Consider the following 17,220-nt stretch of genomic DNA (forward strand, 5'->3'; position numbering starts at 1 on the left):
TGCATGGGATCTGTAGTGATACCCCTTCTTTCACTTCTGTTATTTTTTTTTTCCTTCTTTCACTTCTGATATTGTAATTGTGTCTTTCCTTTTTTTTTCTTAGCTAGCCTGGCTAGAGGCTCATAGATGTTATTGATCTTTTCAACGAACCAAGCTTTTGATTTTGCTGATCTTCTCTATTGATTTCTTGTTTTCAATTTCTTGATTTCCACTCTTTAAATTATTTCTTTTTTTCTGCTTACTTTGCTCTTCTCTTTTGTAGTTTCCTAACGTGGAAGCTTAGATCATTGATTTTACGGCTTTCTTCTTTTCTAATATATGCCTTCAATGCTCTAAATTTCCTTCTAAAGAGAGCTTTTGCTATACCTCTCAAATTTTGATAAGTCGTGTTTTTGTTTTCGTGTAGGTCAAATTTCCTTTGAGATTTCTTCTTTGACCCATTAGCGGTTTAGAAGTGTGTTGTTTAATCTGCAAATATATTGGGATTTTCCAGTCATCTTTCTGTTACCTATGTCTAGTTTAATTCCACTGTGTCTGAGAGCAGACATTGTGTGACTTCTATTCTTTTCAGTTGTTTTGCGGGGGAGGTGGGGGGGTTGTAGCCCAGAATATGGTCTATCTTGGTGAATGTTCCATGTGCGCTTGGAAAGAATATGTAATCTGCTGTTGTTGGATGATGTAGTCTATAGATGCCAACTGTATCTAGTAGTTTGGGGGTGGTGTTGTGTTTAACCATGTCCTTACTAATTTTCTGCTTGTAGATGCGTCCATTCCCTTCACTCCAGAAGCAGGGATTTTTATCTGATATTCACTGTAAGACCTGGTAGAGATCCAGGAGATAAAACTCACAAAAATGTGGGGGTCCTGATGATTGGGTTCCCCTGGAGGGTTTTCAAACTCTCAACGTTGACCACGTTGAGACCCAGCAATTCATCAATTTACAATTCAGGTTTTCCCACCCAGGCTTTGGTTCCCATGGAGGTTTCTGCTCTGGTGGGTTGTGATTTTCTGTATCACCTGTCAATCTCTCCAGTTTGGGGTAGGGGGGCAAGTGGTTTACTTTGTGACTTCACTTTTACAGACAGAGGAAGAGTTGTTGAAGTTTCAGCTTGCCAGCTTTTTACCTGTTGGAGGGAGTGATGGCTTCTAGGCTTCTCACATGCTGTATCAGAAACCTTATGCTGTTTTTGAGCTGAGGCCAAGCTCTTTCCTGGTCAGCCCGCAGCCAGTGACTGAGCAGACTGGGGTCCCTAGGGCCTGGCCGTTTCAGCACAATGGGATTCTTCTGTTGTCCGGGACTTGGATCACGGTCCGAAGTTCTCTCCACCTGATCCTGCTTCCTCCTGCTTTATCTTTCACAGGTATTACCCTCTGGTACCCCGCTTGCATTCCTCACTGTGTCTCAGCATCTGCCGGCCAGGGAGCCCACCTGGCGCATTTGAACATAAGATCAATACTGTTTTGGTTCCAGGAGGAGAACAGGCAAATCTATGAGCCACGGATGTGGATAATCTGATTTACAAGGTGTCACTCACTCACCTTCAGGCTAGGCTCCACCACTCACCCTGTCACAGGTCCTCCTTTAGCTGTGGTGCTACGAGCCTCCCTACACAGCACCGCCCGTGAGGGAAGACCTCAGCACCTGGCCTTTCAGAGTGCAGGAAAAGGAGGAGTTTCTGCCTCTCTGTTAAGACTGGTTTTTGTTTGAAGACCTACCTTTTCCATCAGCACCTGACACAAATGATACTTCCACCAGAGATGGTGAACTTCTTCTGGAAGGCCTTCATGGAAACCTTGTCTTAGGTTTCTAACAGTCCTGGTGATCTTGCAAGAGGAAACATGGAGTCGTCATGGGGCAGTGGTGGTGGTGGGGCCCTCATGTCATCATGGAAAGCAATCACGACAGCGTAGCTGAGAGATGATGAAGGCTTGGATTATGGCAAAGGCTGTGAGAGTGGAGTGGGTGCGGGGCTGGGGGAGTGGATCAGAATGGACCAGGTTTCATCACTGAGGGGAATGAAGGGGTCACTAGTGACCATCATGAGTCTGACTTGGGAACTCGGGGCATGGGGATGTATTTACTGTGTTGAGGACCCAGGAGGAGGTGGAGGTAATTTGGGGGAAGAGAGTGACTTCGGTTCGGTATCTTTTGATTCGGGGATGCCTGTGGGACATCTGAGGGAAGGCATCCCAATTGCTGCCTGACTTTTATTTTCTTTTGTTCTGCTTGCAAAATCAGAGAGAAGCCGCATCCTGTCAGGGGCTGTTGCTTTCCCTTTGGTCCCTCTGCTGGGTTTTCTCCAGCCCCTTGCCCTTAGGCAAGAGAGGAGCCAGCAGCGCAGTCTGCTGGGGGCTGCAGGGCAGGCTCTTAACACAGCAGGGCCCTTCAGATGTTCCGAAACTGACAATCCCAGGTCTACCACCTGCCAGCATTTGTTCACAGACACACAGCATCACAAACTCTCCGGACTGGAAGGGACGTTAGAGGTCATCCATTCCAGCCTCGGGGTTGGCATTTTCAGACCGTTCTAATAATTTAAGAGTTCCTCCTCCTATTAATGTGGGAGCCTTTCTTCTGACTTCTCCTTAATATGCTGTTAAAGACACGGTCCACCTGTGCGCTTCCTTCCTCGGGAGGAGTATGCTGGGGCTCACGTTTGTGGGTCCAGCGGGCAGGGATGTGCGAGGCCAGATTTGAGAACACAGTTCTTTCTGTCCTTCACACTACAGCTACGAGAATGGTCTCCATGGTTACAGCAGCTTCTCAGAGGTGCCTGGATGTTCACTTTCTCTATTCCCCTAAATGTCTAATTTATGAATAATCTGTTTAGGTAAATTGCTAGAAAGTTTCTGTATATATATGAAAATCAAGATATGTATAAATATACACACACACACTCAAAACAGCAAAAAAAGTAGGCTGATAGGCATTTTGGGTACATTTTTTTCCTCCTCCTAATAACAAAAATTGGGATTGACTTTAAAAATTTCAAGTTAAACAAGATTCAATGAAAGAAATACTGCCTTCATGTTCTTCAAAGGCATGTGAGCGAGAGAGGGGTTGGAGCTAACCTAATTATGTTTTCTTTAATGTGAAATAGCTATTTGCCTGACATTCCATTTGCATCTCCCCATCACATTCAAATGGCTGGGACATTGATTTTTTTTTTTTTTCTGCTAGGGCTCCCTTTGAACATGAAAGTGCTTTTTCCTATTTTTTTCCCCTTGTGAGAGCAGTGATAAGAACAGATCGATAATTACATTGTTGGATAAAAATGAATATAAATTTTATTGAAAAACAACACCAGCAACAATGTGGGGAAAGCATACTCAACAGCCACTGGCCCACACAACTCAACACACACATTATGAAAAGTAATCACCTCTTAAGATTTCCAGCTACTTAGTCCAAATGAAATGATAGACCCCAGATAAAGTGATGTGGGATGCGGATGCACACCCGCCTCTGAACACGCTGCTAACAGCAAAGGATGCGGGAATCCTGTTCACCTTGCGTTTGCTGGGGGCCATCTAGCATATTGTATTTTAAGGATTAACTGGTTTGGTGAGAATTTAGTCCTTCCAGTGAGCAGAGCGTCTAATACCCAGACCACTGGGAAACCTTTTCTACTTTCCAAGTCCTTTGAGAAGAGGATTTCACAAACTTTCTTGGCAACGTGTCCCTCCTGCTTAAAAACAGGAAATAGTTCTTTATGTCTAGCCTAAATCCTTCATGCTTCAGTTACTCTATTTATTTCCTTTTAATCTCAGCAGGCGGTGAGAGGTTTGCCTCTGGTGGGACAATGTAGCATATGGGGAGCTCACAATGATCATAATCAGATTGAAACGGGCTCCAGCTGTGCTGCTGGCGCTTGGGAACCAAGCCAACCAAGCCGCACGCAAGGAGTTAAAGGCAGTTTACTCCCTCACCCTCCCCGACCTCTGCACCCTGCTGCCTGGGGCCTGAGGGCCACCATCCTAGGACTTGCGGGCCAAAGCTCAGAGTGTGATCGGGGTTCGGCTCTTACAATGGGGGGCACAGTAACGAGCGCTCGCAGAGCTGTCCCTTCCAGTCTCATCCCCAGGGTTTGCATGTCAAGATGGGATTTCCCGGCAAAACACTCCCCAGTGGCACACCCCGGTGTCTTCTCACCCTGCCAGGCAGTCCCCAAGCTCGCCCCATAGCCTGTGCGCTCCGTGTACACACCAGGAAGCACGCAGTGAATGTGACACCAACATCGGAGTGAGCCGGAGTGAGCATGAACTCTCGGCAGCTCGCGGACTGGGCACCAGGGAGCGCCCGTGCCATTCCACCGTCACGCTGGCGCCACCAGGAAACAAAGCTGGGGATTTGAATAAAAGACTTCAAAATGCAGCCCTGTGTTCCACCCTGAGCAGCATGCGTGTAAAAATTCATGAAGATTGGATTTCATTTCATGTATTTTTGCTTTAGTGGAGAGAAATACAGGTGATTTCTGGCTGCGCCCACAGCTGTCTTTACAAATGGGGTGGGGTGGTTGGGGGGGGCCCTGGTTAACGCCAGACGGAGGGGCATGTGGTTGCTCCGCAGACACTTTGCGAGGCTGGGCCTTGTCTTGCTTCCTGGGGCAGCTCCTGTGTTGCTGGGTGGCATCCTCTGCATGCTCCAGAATGTATTCATTAGCTGTATTATTTTAAAAAAGGCGCACGTTGTTCTCATCGGGACGACCCGTGGCTCTGGGTCCGGTGAGCGACATGAGTCATAGGAGGCACTTATTATTCGGATAAAACACAGCAGGTTTCTTTCAGCCCATAAAATCAAAGGTGTGAAAAAAGGCTGTTTTCAGGGCATCAGAACCCCCTCCTTGTTTCCCTGCCGTAGTGCTCAGCGGTCCCTCCTCTGGGGCCTTTGTGCTTTTTTCCAGGCACGGGTGACAACAGTGTCTGCCAAGGGGGTGTGGGACACGGGCCAGAGGAGAGCTCAGACCCCCCGGGTGTACCGCCCTTGTGTTCGGCCAGGGGGGTGGGCAGCCCTATAACATGGCCCTGGGCCAGGACCGCGCCGGGTGCCCGGGACCCCGGGGAGAGGATGGACTGAAGCCTCCGGAGCCTGCAGCCTTAGGCAGGCCTGTTGGGGGGAGGCTGCTGCTGCCCACCCTGAGCTCTGAGATGGCAGGGGCAGGACCCCCTTGGTTCCCCCCTAACCCCGGCATCTAGCACAGAGCCCCGTGCTTATTAAGTGCCCCGTGAACATTTGCTGAATACACAAATGTGAGAATGAAGGCAGAGGAGGCGTGAGCAGCCGGCTGGCCTGGCTGTCGCGGAGCCTGAGGACATTTAGAACAGCAGTGGGGGAGGGGGACGCGGGGCAGTGTCCCGCGTCTCAGGGTGGGCTGAGCCGGGATGGGCGGGGAGCCGGGGCGCCAGGGGGCAGGGAGCACCTGCAGGGGCTCCCGGTGCTGCGGGGTGCTGCGGTGGCCACCGGGGCCTCTCCCCCTTCCCTCCCGCTGCCCTCGCGGGAGCCAGCCTCCAGCCTCTCTGCCGTTGCCATGGCAACACGGGCCTGAGGCCTGCCGAGGCCGCTGGGCCCAGGCTCCTAGGGCTGGCCTGAGCGAGCGAGCCCAGGGGTCTCTCCTGTCAGAGAAAGGCGGGGAAGGAGGTGGGATAGACGAGCTCAGAGGCTCCGGGGTGGGGCGGTCCCCCTGTGCGGGCTTCGCGCGTGGGGACCCTCGGGGGCCAGTAGAGCCCTGCTAGTTCCCGAGTCTCCTGGACACTGGTATTTGCCCGACTCCCTGCCCGGCCTCCCTGCTTGGGTCTTTATTTAGGGTTGTCCACAAGCCCCCACCCCAAGGGCCTAGCAGCCTCCTGAAGCTCCCCCTATGGAGGTGCAGGCCAGGGCCTGACACCCAGGCTCTGAGAGGGCCTGGAGGACCACCAGCTAGACCGAACTGGACCGAACTGCCCTGTGGGCTCGTCTGAGAGCACGGAGTCTGGGGTCTCACACCCTCAGACTCAGGTTGTGGGGCTGCTGCAGCTTCCCTCGCCCTCTGGCCCTCCACCCAGGCCACCCAAGAGTGGGCACCCCCTCCCGACTTTTCTATTGCCACATCCCCAGAGTATACAGGGATTGTGGAACCTCCAGGCAGAGGCTTCCTCTTCACACCTTCTCTTTTCTAGGGCTCCTGAAGAGCAAGAGGCTGCAGGAATGCAGAGGATGGTCAGGTCTGGGAAAAATGGGTGTCCAACCTTCCCTGGGGTCGAGGAATTGGTGAGAAACACCGATGCTACTTGAAAGGGGTTCTGTGATTCAGGACGACTCAGCCTCGCAGACCGGGTCCCTGTGGGGCGTAGAGGAGAATCCTCTCACCATCACGTGCAAAGCTTTCTGCTGGGGCCATAGGCCTGCTTTCCCACATCAACCCTACAAAAACAACAACAGCATGAATACGAGAAGGGGCATCTGGGCAGTGGTGTACAGTTTACAATACCTTGGATTTACATAGCACCTTTTTCTTCTAAAGGGCCTTTGCCTCAGTCCGCTGGGCCATTGCCACAGCTGAGCGAAGCCATCAGAACACAAACATCGCAGCTTCCACGGCGGGGCAGGGAGACTGAGGCAGAGGCCCAGAAGTGGTTTCATGCAGACTCGCTGGTGGCCGGGGCTCGCTGCACTTCCGTTGGGCCCTCCCTGGGCAGGTCTGGCCTTGGCCCTCTGGGAGGTGTGACCGGGGCACCAGGCCTCACTGGGCGTTCACTTTGTATTTCAGGATGTAGGAGTAGAAGTTGTGGTTGGCGTTCTCCAGCACCATGACATAGATTTCTTGGCAGCCGGCCGTGCTGCAGCTGCCCTCCCAGTAGCCCTCTCTATTCAGGGTCAGGGGCCACGTGTCCTGCCCCTTCACCAGGGCTTTGGCGATACCATGTAGCTTCAGTTTGAATGGGACATTCCGGTTGGCAGGAAGCACGCCGGACAGGGGCTCCAGCAACTCATTGTCCTGCCCCCAGTTGCCAAAGCTCTCGGGGAACATGGGCCAGTTCACCTTGGTGTTGGTACAGCACAGAAGGTAATTGAAGACAAAGACGTAGTTGCCCGGCTCCAGCCTCTTCTTGACGAAGATCTTGAGGGCAAACTTGCCGGCCTGGGGCAGCTGGACCTTCAGCTCCGCCCGCTTCTCTCGGTGCAGCTGGAAGATGTAGCGCCGCCCGGTCTCCTCGGTGATAGGGCCTTCGTCCCCGTGCAGGGAAGCCAGGACGCTGATGCCCTCGTCTACACCGAAGCTGACGGAGCAGCGGCCGTCACTGGTGTGGATGATGGGGTCGGGGTGGGAGGGCTTCACGATGCCCATCTGCTCCGAGAACCAGCTGGGGCCCACGGGCTGGTGCAGCTCAGCGGGCAGCCGGACACCGATGTCCACGTAGTTGCACTTGAGTGTGTACTCCAGCACCGAGCTGTAGATGTCAGAGTTGCCTTTGGCAAAGATCTGCAGCTTGTGGGTGCCCACTGTGGGAGGGTAGATGTCCAGCTTCATCCCGTTCTTCCTGAGGCTCAGCAGCCCATGCTCCTGCTTGCCATTGAGCATAAACATGAAGAGCGTCGGGGCACAGCTCTCAATGGTGATGGTGGCCTTCCCGTTCACTGCGGAGACAGAACCAGGGTCGGGGGTGGATCCAATATGTGCTGACGTGCTGCTAAATGTTTGACAACTGGCTCTCTGGGGGAGCCCTGACTCTAGCATCTGCCCATTTCCATGATGTGAATACTTTCAGCACGATGGATTTTAAGCAATCACGGTGGTATCCCCGACCTCGATGCGGGCCACCTGCAGCATACACTAAAGGGATCCCCTCCCCGCGGCAGGTGCTTCTCTGAGAGGGAGTTGAAAGCTGAGGGTCTCAAGAGAAAATCCGCCCCAGCCGTAGATGCTGGCCTCACCCTAGTGATTCTCATTAGATGAAGGTTGCATGGAGGCTTAGCCTGATTCTGGAACGGGGTAGAAGGCCCAGGGGCAAGGAGGGCCCGTGACTGGTTGGACACCCTGTGTCTCCTTCCGGTCTTAAGTCTTGCCTCCCACCGCTCTCTCCGCATCTGCTCATTGCCAGCAGCTGTCAGGTGAACACAGGACCTTACAACCTGGCTTGAATGCCATCGTGCGCTAGAGGCTGTGCTCCAGGGCCAGGACTGCCTCCTCGCTCCACCCCTGCCCCAACCCCAGGACTCTCACTTAGCTGTGGCTTGGCCCGGCTCTGGAGGGCCTTTGGCATCCACTCTCCTTCTGCCTCTCCCCATGCCCACCAGTTTTGTGATCTTCCTCTGTCCTGCTCACTGTTTTTCAGGGACAGGTGGTCAGTCCTCTGGTCTTGCAGCCCATGAGCATTTCCCTATCTGGTCCTCCCTGTCTTGAGGGACCACGGGCAGGGCAGGGGGGGGGCAGTGGCTCCTTGCAGAGCCTCAAGCCCCTTCCTCTCGGAAGCCCCACACCTGCTTCTTGTCCCAGCAACCTCCCCAGCCCCATTCGTGTTCACATGAGCATGAGGGAAGGAGAGAGACTACTGCCAGAGCCATGCTCACTAGTCACCTTTCCCCAGTCTGAGGTCCAATACTCTTCTGCGGAGGCAATGCCTGGGCTCTGGGACAAGTACCTCCAAGATGTCCCCTCTAATCTGCCACAAGGGCCCCGACTCCAAGCTGCTCTGCTACTGCATTCAGTGCTAACTTCCAGCCAGCCAGTGAGAATCCCACACAGGCAGCAGGAAGAGATGGGAGCTCACTGGCCATCTCCCCTCTGCTTCTTCATGGGCTTCCTCATCCGGAAACCTTGGCAGGGAACCCCTCCCCACTGCGGTCCTCTTCCACCCCATAACTCTCATCTGGCCTCTGTCCAAAGACTTCAGTGGCTTCCTTGGAGCATTGGGGCTGCTAGCAGGCCCTCCTGGACTGCTCTCTTCTCCCCTTGCAACCACCACGCTCTCCAACCCAGCCTGCTGACCACCACCCCAAGCCCTCTGCTGCCCTTCCTTCCCTTTCTGGTGTATTGATTGTGGGGCCCCTTGTGTTTTGGTTTCTCTTGTTGTCTACTTTATTTCTCCACTGCCTCCAGCCGCTATGGGGCATCTACCTCCAAAGGAAAGTGACCAGGAGCAACAGGCTCGTTATGAGTCTCTCTTGTCTGAATCTCCCCTCTCCCCTCGCTTCCTCTTCTAAGCCAACTCAGTGGGCAGAAGCCATCTCAGCCTTCAACTGCTCATGGCCCCATCCTGTTCCATCTTGCATCTGAGTTGGCTGTGAGATCCCACGGAATTCACCTTTGAGGTGGAGTGCCACCCAGCATTTCCACAGGGCCTCCCGAGGGCCCCTGGGAAAATATCTACCTGCCAACTCCTGAGTTCACTCATGTGGGTCACCATCAGCCTGGAGACCAGTGAGAGTCTGTCGCCTCCTGCCTAGGCTGAGTCAGGACCCACACAAGCATCCTCCCACATCCTCCAGGGCTCCTTCACATCCCAGAGCCCTCACTCATGTTCTTCCCTCCACTGCTTTCCCCTAAACCTGCTAAGACCTTAGCATAATGTCTGACTGCAGAGGAGTGAGGTCGAGCTCCCCCGGGAGCCCCTCTTCTAGCTCCTCATCTCCTTCAGGAAGCAGCAATGTTGTAGTGAATTCGTTCTCTGTGATGTCTGTCTTCCCTGCAGGGGTGAGCTCTGTGGGGAGCTGCCCTCCTCCCTCCTTTCCTGCACTCCCCGGGCCTGATGAGGGCAGCTGGGCCAGCAGATTCTCTACCAAGGTGAGCTGAATGGCCCGAAGACTTGAAAGAAGGACTGGCGACTCTGGGGACTCTGTGGGAGCCTGCATCCTCCCCTGCATCCTCTCTCCCTGCACCTCCCCTCACCCCTGTGGGTGGTACTCCACTCCCCACATCCCCTGTCCTCTTCATTCCCTGCCTTTCACCCACCTGTTTCCCTCTTCTGCTTTCTCCGCATCCCTACTCTTAACGAAAGTAGCTCCAACAAAGAAATATTCTTTAAATAAGCATCATGAATATGGAATCAAATTTGAGATTACTGTATATTAAGAAACCCAGCGTTGACATTTCTGTGCCTCTTGCAAAGGCAAGTTCTTCTACTCCGTGGCATTAATTTGATGTTGGTGTGGCCTGGTCCATCCTTCCCTGTGGTTCCACAGCCCGTACCAGACAGAACAGGCTCCCCATCCGATATAAACAGAGGAAACACATTCTCAAAGACAGCAACCTCATGCTGTTATTTTAGCAGCAGGAGCCTCCAGGTATTTGTAGTTTTAAAAAAGTATTCGAGAGAGCTCCGCAAACTGGTTAAGGAAGCCATTGTGAGGTGGAAGGGACAAATCAGCTGGAAGTAACTTGGGGACACCTGTGCTCCCCATGCCCCTATCACTCTACAGTGTGGGATGGGGCTCACCTGCAGGCCCACACACAGGTGGCCTGTGCGCTCAGGCCTTCTCTCCTGGGAATACACATCCCTCCACCCCCACCCCCACCCCCAACCCAGCCCCAGTAGCAGAGATGGTACCAACAGGCAGGCCTTTGCTGAAGTGGTGTGTGTGTGTGTGTGAATGTGTGTTTGCGGGTGGGTGGGGGGTAGGTACACTGACTAGGTTGTGCTGAGCCCTGGAGCCTGTCCAGGTTATGTGCCCAGCCTTGGACCAGGCGCCAGGGCCTTGGACGTACATAAGACAAAGTCCTCTGCGGTCAGCTCTGTGAGGCTCGTGACCACAGTTCTGTACCCTCTCCCACACAGCTGGCTCCCCCTAAACCTCAGAGTGCACAACACACTTAGCTCTGTGCCTGTGGCCCCTGTGGGGACGTGGGGAGTAAAGGTCAGTCCGGGCCAGCCGTGGGGACAGCTCAGCTAGGTGTCCTGCTCTTCTTACTCCCAGGGAGGTTGGCTGGAAAAGGTTGGCCTCTGCCTCCAGGAGGGAAGCAGGCAGAGTGAGCATCTGAGCCTGTGAGGGAAGGGCACGGAGGAAGGCAGGCTGCGCCTCTGGGGCCAGCCCTCGTCTAGCGGAGCTTGAGCTCAGATGTTGGAGGGCTTGCTGTGCCCGTCCAGAGCATGTCTGTCCCTGTGTGTGGTGGTGCCTACACTCTTCCAGCTCCTGAATAAAGCGCCTCCCCACCCCCCATCCTGTGTCCTGGGAGACCCACGCTGCTCTCCCACTAGCTGGTTAGACCACTGACATGGAGATCCCTGCTTGGCTGGGCCAGCAGGAGCTCTTTGCCAGGAGTTTGGGAACTCCTGTCGGGAACCTGAACTGGGGGTGGGTACAGCCCGGCCAGAGGCAGTCCTTTACTGGCTCTGGGAACTGGGAGAGACTCATCCAGCTGGGGACCCTCCAGTCCTGGCTCCCTGACAGGTTGGGCTGTAAGTGTGGCCCTCAGGGGCTAGGGAAACCCAAGGACTTCCTATGCACCCCGTTTTTGGTTTATGCTTCTGCGAGCGGGTACCTGTGCCTGCAAATGTGACCTATGGCTGGATCCTGCCCCAATGGCCTCATGGCCTTGGCTGCCGTAGTAGCATCTGCACATACGTTCTGCTTACACCAAGCTCAGGGACCCTGGCGGCACCCTGGCAGGGTGGTCCCCTGGGGGCCCAGATACCTTGAGATACAGGGAAAGCTGCTCTGTTTCTGATGCTCGAGAATGCTGGCCACCTGCTCAGGGCTTACCTGTTTTGATCACAGAAGTCTCTGGGTGGGCACTCAGCATCCCCTTGTTGTAGAATTCACTTTTGTGATACATGTTGTTCTCAAACTGCTTCAGGGATTGAGGTGGTTTTAGCAGTTGCCAATTCTTGTTGTCTGGGAAATGGTCCTCGATGAACAGTGCAGGATGGGTGAGGAAGTAGAATTCATTGTATCTAGAAGTGGGGTGGGGAGGAAGATGGTCAGTAGCCATATAGGGTGAGTAGGCCTCAGCTCTGTGGAGAAGCAGGTGGGGGCTCACAGGGGGATCCCTGGGGCCTTCTTTGGCCTAACACATCCACAGAAGTGGTCCTGCCAACAGCCCAAGGGGAAGAGGCACTATTTCCAGCCTTAACATGGGCACTGCAGATGGCTCCTCAGTGGCTGCTTCCAGAAATAGAAGCCATGGCAGGATCTGAGGCCCCTTTTAAGAGAAGGCCATAACCCACGTGGAGCTGTGTCCAGGTGGGGAATGGGCTCCCCCTACACTCAAAGCCAAAAAGAGATTTGAGGGAACAAAGGCATAACCCATGGACAAGGTCCCAGCCATCAGGGTGGAGGGACGGCAGGCAGGGAATCTTGGGTGAGCAGCCCTCCTGTGGTCCCCAGGGCCAATGAGACACAGCTCCCTAGAGGTTAGTGATGGGGATCAGGAGAAGAACACGGAGACTCATCTGAGATGGGGAAGCTTCACTCTTAGCTTGTATTTGGCCTGTGTGCAGGACTGTCGAGATTTAAACTGCAAAAATCAGAGACAATGCTCTCATTCTTCTGGATAAAAAGGAATCTGAGCTGCTGAGAGATGTTATGATCCATGAGGAAGGTCATGGCTTTAAGGTTAAGACCACAGTTGGCCAGAGCCTTGGAGAACAGACGTGCTCCAGTGCCCTGCACCTCACCACCCTGCCCCACTGCGGCTCACAGGGACTCTGGGCACCCACAGCCCCCTTCCCACAAACTATAACCCCTTCCTCCGAGATGTGATGTGGCTGCCTTCAGTGCGGAGGAGCCCTGGTGTCTGGGGGAAACAGACACCAGGAAGAGAACTCTGGCATCCCTGCATTACAATACGGTCAACAGGTCAAAGGCCCGGAGGGAATCTTGATAGTTCAGTAGCTTCTCAGCCCTGCCTGCCTCTCTTGTATGGCCCGTGGGCAAATAAATGCTGGGCTTTCAGCACTTGGGTAGAGGGAGCAATGGGGAGCCAGAGGAGGGATTTAGTCAGTGGAGGGTGAGATGACAAAAAAATCTGGGCCCTTCCTCTCGGCCTGGGGCCAGCTCATCTCAGAGCCGGAGGAAGGCTGGGGTGGCCGGCAGCACACACCTGGCTCTCCCTGCCCTCCCACCTGGCCTGCCCCACCTGCTGCTTCCTTCACTTGTGTCTCCCCCATTTCCACCAACAGAACCCAGATTCATACTTACAGGAAGGTAAATTTGGAGGTAGAAGAGTCCACCAGGCCACTGCCCCAGGTGCTGTCCACCAGGTGCCACCTCCCCTCCAGGTACACGGCGTTCCAGGCGTGGTCAAACTCCCCCGAGAAGCTCTGGCCCGTCTGATAGCCAAAGCCCTTGGAGTAGCCAGGCACAGTCATGCACTGCACCCCTGCGATCCTGGCGGCGGGACAGGGGTTTGAGAGTGGGCTCCCGCCAGGGCTGCCCACTGCCTGGGACTCTGTCCATGGCCCCCCGCGCAGGCCTGTCTGCTGCGTGTCAGTCCCTCCCTGCCTTTCACACGGTCCCACACAGACAGCCTGAGGACTTTCATCCCCAGGGCTGGGGCGGGGAGGGAGGTACAGGGGGACACGGGGCTGGCTGGTCCTGCTGGCACCCACTGGCTTCAGTCCCCATTGCCGGGTCCTCCTAGGGGATGGGGCAAATCACTTCTGGAACATTCTTCCCCAGACAGAACCCGCCTGAGTGCTCTCCCCGCAGCTCTCTGGGAGGACACTGGGTGCCGTGGCGAGGATCACCCGGAGAACATGGAAACCAGGGAGAGAATGATGTTCTCGAAGTATCAGAGCAACTCTAAATTGAGGAGCTAGGTCTGGGTGACACAAGTGGGGTGATGAGGGAGGGGGCTGGATAGGAGGGTTCAGGGGAAAGCTCAGCCCTAGTCTCTCCATTATGTCCTGTTTTAGGACATCCGTGTGGGGACAGCTGGGGCAGGCTGGCCAGTGTCTGCAGCCCTGACTGGGGAAGACTGGCCCATTGCTGAGATGGCTCAGGTCTGACCACCAGGGCCACCGCAGTGCAGTAAGGTAGTCTGTTGACTGATGGTCCTGGTCGCAGTTTTGGAGTCCCCCATGGATGTCCCTTGAGGGGTGACACGTGGGCCAGCCAGCCTGACTTTTTTGGCCCTCTGACAGTGTGCTCCCCCACTGCTTACAACCATGCTGGCACCACTTTCTGTGGCCTGGACAGTGAGGGATTGGTGAAGGTCACCTATGGGGATCACAGAAATCTTGGGCAAGCTCCCATGTGGGCATTTGTAGCCGAAACCCTGAGGCATCACCCCAAGGCCAATGCAAGAGCCCAGAGAGTCTTTCATGACCAGCTGGCTCTCCTCTTCAGCAGCCCTGCCCACCACCTGGCAGTGACCAGGGTGGACCACTATCTGCCCCAGGGGACGCCCTGTGCGTGCTCCCCTGGGGGTCTTTGTGTGAATTAGAAAAAGGTGTTCCTTTTTTAAGACTCTCTCCTTCCACTTCTGGCAGATTGGCATAATAAAAACACAGTCCATGATTTCCAGGCTATTCTGGTGGCTCCTTAAATAGGGCCCCTTTGAGGATCACGCAAGCTGCCCTGCTGAGTCTGCACTCCCCTCAGATGAACCGATTCTGTACACTGGGTGTTAGCCAGGACTGGAGGCCTCTGGGGGCCAGGGTCCTTCCGTGGACCAGGTCTGCAGACTCCAGTGCTCTAAGCAACAGGGCCATGGAGCCTCTCAGGGTAATGGGAAAGATGGCTCTGCAGCCATAATAGGAACAGGGGAAATTTTCCCTATAAAAACATAGGTTTCTAAATCTTTTTTTAAATTTTTTTTAATTAAAAAAAATTTTTTTTTTAGAGAGAGAGTGAGAGAACACGCACCTGCAAGCAAGTGGAGAGAAGGGCAGAAGGAGAGAGAGAGAGAGAGAGAGAGAGAATCTCAAGGAGGCTCCAGGCCCAGCGTGGGATTCAATCTCACAACCCTGAGATCATGACCTGAGCTGAAATTCAGTCAAACGCTCAACTGACTGAGCCACCCAGGTGCCCCAAAAACATATATTCAATTAACCACTAGAATGCTGGATTAAATATTGCTTATCATTTGCTGAGAGAATCCATGAAGCAAAATGGGGGGTCTGCAAGTTTCCACACCCCACCCTGCCACGGGGGTCGCTCCACCCGCACACGACAAGTGTCCCCCTCCCACGTCTGCCTGAACTTCCCTCCTCTGCAGGGTGCAGGCAGGGTGCAGAAGGTGCCCTTCTGCCCACAGCTTCACAGGAGGAGGTCCAGGCCTCCCAGGCTGTCTAGGACATGCCGCAAGAACAGAGCAGCTAGGCCCCCTGGATTTTAGGAGCACCTGGGGAATGCGGGGCAGAGAGCAAGAGGGACTGGACTGGGATGTCAGTTGTTTCTGCTGGTACAGGCCGAAACCCACTCCTGGAGCAGAAGGGCAGCCCAGAGGCACGAAGCCAAGAAGGAGCCCCAAAGTGAGGGGGGGGCAGGCCTGGACGGGTGGGGAAAGAAAGTGCAGCGTGCATGCCTGGAGAGTCCTCGGTCTCCTTAGCTGCAAAGGGTGGTGAGAGGATGCTTCTGGGGGTCGGAACTGGATGCATTTCCAGGCAGCAGAGGGGTTGGGATGAGAGTGAGGCCAGAAGGGCAGGATAGAGGAGCAGACTGGGGGGCTTCCCTGGCAGGTGGGGCTCCACCCACCCAGAGTGAGTGAGAGGAAGTATGGGGTAAGACATGCTCCTCACACGATGTTAACTGACAAAAGCTCATACAACCCGGCCATCAGCACAAGGCCCGAGTGTGTGTGTGCACGGGCGCGTGGGTGCGTGTGTGTGTGTGTGTGTGTGTGCGCGCGCGTGCAGGGCGAGAGGCGGACGGAGGAGGGGGGCAGAGTGAGACAGGCGGGCTGCACCTGCTCTCCTAGTAATGCGATTATGGATGAGTGTAATTTTCTTCTTTAAACTTCTCTATATCTCCTAAATTTTCAGTAGTGATTAGGTGTTACTTTTAGAATTGGAAAAAAGCCATAAATACTACTTGAGATTACATTCTTCAGTGAGTTATCTTCCTTTCTTGGCCAGCAACGTCTGTGCGCATCCATTTCCAGGCGCGTGTGGAGGGACAAGTGGAGACCTGGAAACGGTTCTGGGGTAGGTGTGCTGGCTGCGGGGAGCTGTGGACTTCTGCACACGCTGCCCACTAGGCCTGCCTCCGCTCATGGCCCGCTGTGGTCTGGGACGGAAGGAGGGCCTTGCACATCCACGCGGCCCGTCAGCACTGCGGTGAGACGGAGCAGGCATAGCAGTGGGCAGTGTGGCCGGCTGGGACTCGGGCTGAGTGTCCTCCCGGGAGAAGCTATGGGCCTGGCCAGTGGGCCCGGGGGTACCCTCCCACCGAGGGATGGAGTGGAGGGAGGCTCTGAGAGCCAGGTGGGGGAGCAGCAGTGAGATCCTGACCCCAAGCCCGGGAAGGGCAGAAGGAAGCAGAAGTGGGTGGCTGGAGGGGTGGTCCCTGGGCTGAGAAAGGGGATCAGGGCTCAGTCTCAGCAACATGGTCACCTCTAGGGTGACCTTGCCAGGCCCACGATGGACCAAAAGAAATGTTGGATTAAATGGTCTCCAGGGGGTGATTCTCCTATGACAAGCTGAAGGGAAGCTGGGGAGGCCATGGGGAATGCCTGGGGCAGAATAAAGATGAAAAAGGAAACTTAGCTGTGAGCTTATGCCATGCTTGACTATGACATGAGGGTATTTTACTACCTGGCAGCAATGTGCCAGATGGATTGGACAAGGAAGTCATAATGTAAAGCATTATTGTTAATAATCCATAATTCTCTCACAAAATTGTGGAACTAGTAATTCCAGCTGCTGGTTGCTAGTCAGGATGACCCATAGCCATTTCATGCCATCGAAAGATCACCACCTTTTGTGCAAAGCACTGTACCAGGCACCAGGGAATAATATCATATATCATCTCATTTAATATAATAAATATTATAGCCTAATAAAATATTCTGGGGACGTCTGGTGGCTCAGCAGTTGAGCGTCTGCCTTTGGCTCAGGGAGTGACCCCACATCCCGGGATCGAGTCCCACATCGGGCTCCCTGCAGGGAGCCTGCTTCTCCCTCTGCCTATGTCTCTGCCTCTCTATGTCTCATGAATAAATAAATAAAATCTGGGATCCCTGGGTGGCGCAGCGGTTTGGCACCTGTCTTTGGCCCAGGGCACAATCCTGGAGACCCGGGATCGAATCCCACGTCGGGCTCCCGGTGCATGGAGCCTGCTTCTCCCTCTGCCTGTGTCTCTGC

The 17,220-nt window shown here is 54.4% G+C and overlaps 1 protein-coding gene across 2 annotated transcripts in view; it reads right to left on the reverse strand.

The window, feature by feature from the left end:
- Positions 1-3,271: 3,271 nt before the first annotated feature.
- The window catches only part of KY (kyphoscoliosis peptidase), a 49,447-nt gene continuing 35,498 nt past the window's right edge, over positions 3,272-17,220 (reverse strand). For both annotated transcript variants that reach the window (XM_041734570.1, XM_041734569.1), the window contains 3 exons: positions 13,115-13,303; positions 11,678-11,868; positions 3,272-7,615 (listed from right to left, as the gene is read on the reverse strand). In XM_041734570.1, the coding sequence (XP_041590504.1) occupies positions 6,720-7,615; positions 11,678-11,868; positions 13,115-13,303 (1,276 nt within the window). In that variant the 3' untranslated portion in view covers positions 3,272-6,719. The remainder of the gene's footprint in view (positions 7,616-11,677; positions 11,869-13,114; positions 13,304-17,220) is intronic.

This window comes from Vulpes lagopus, chromosome 19 (genome assembly GCF_018345385.1).
Source record: "Vulpes lagopus strain Blue_001 chromosome 19, ASM1834538v1, whole genome shotgun sequence".
Taxonomy (NCBI): Eukaryota; Metazoa; Chordata; class Mammalia; order Carnivora; family Canidae; genus Vulpes; species Vulpes lagopus.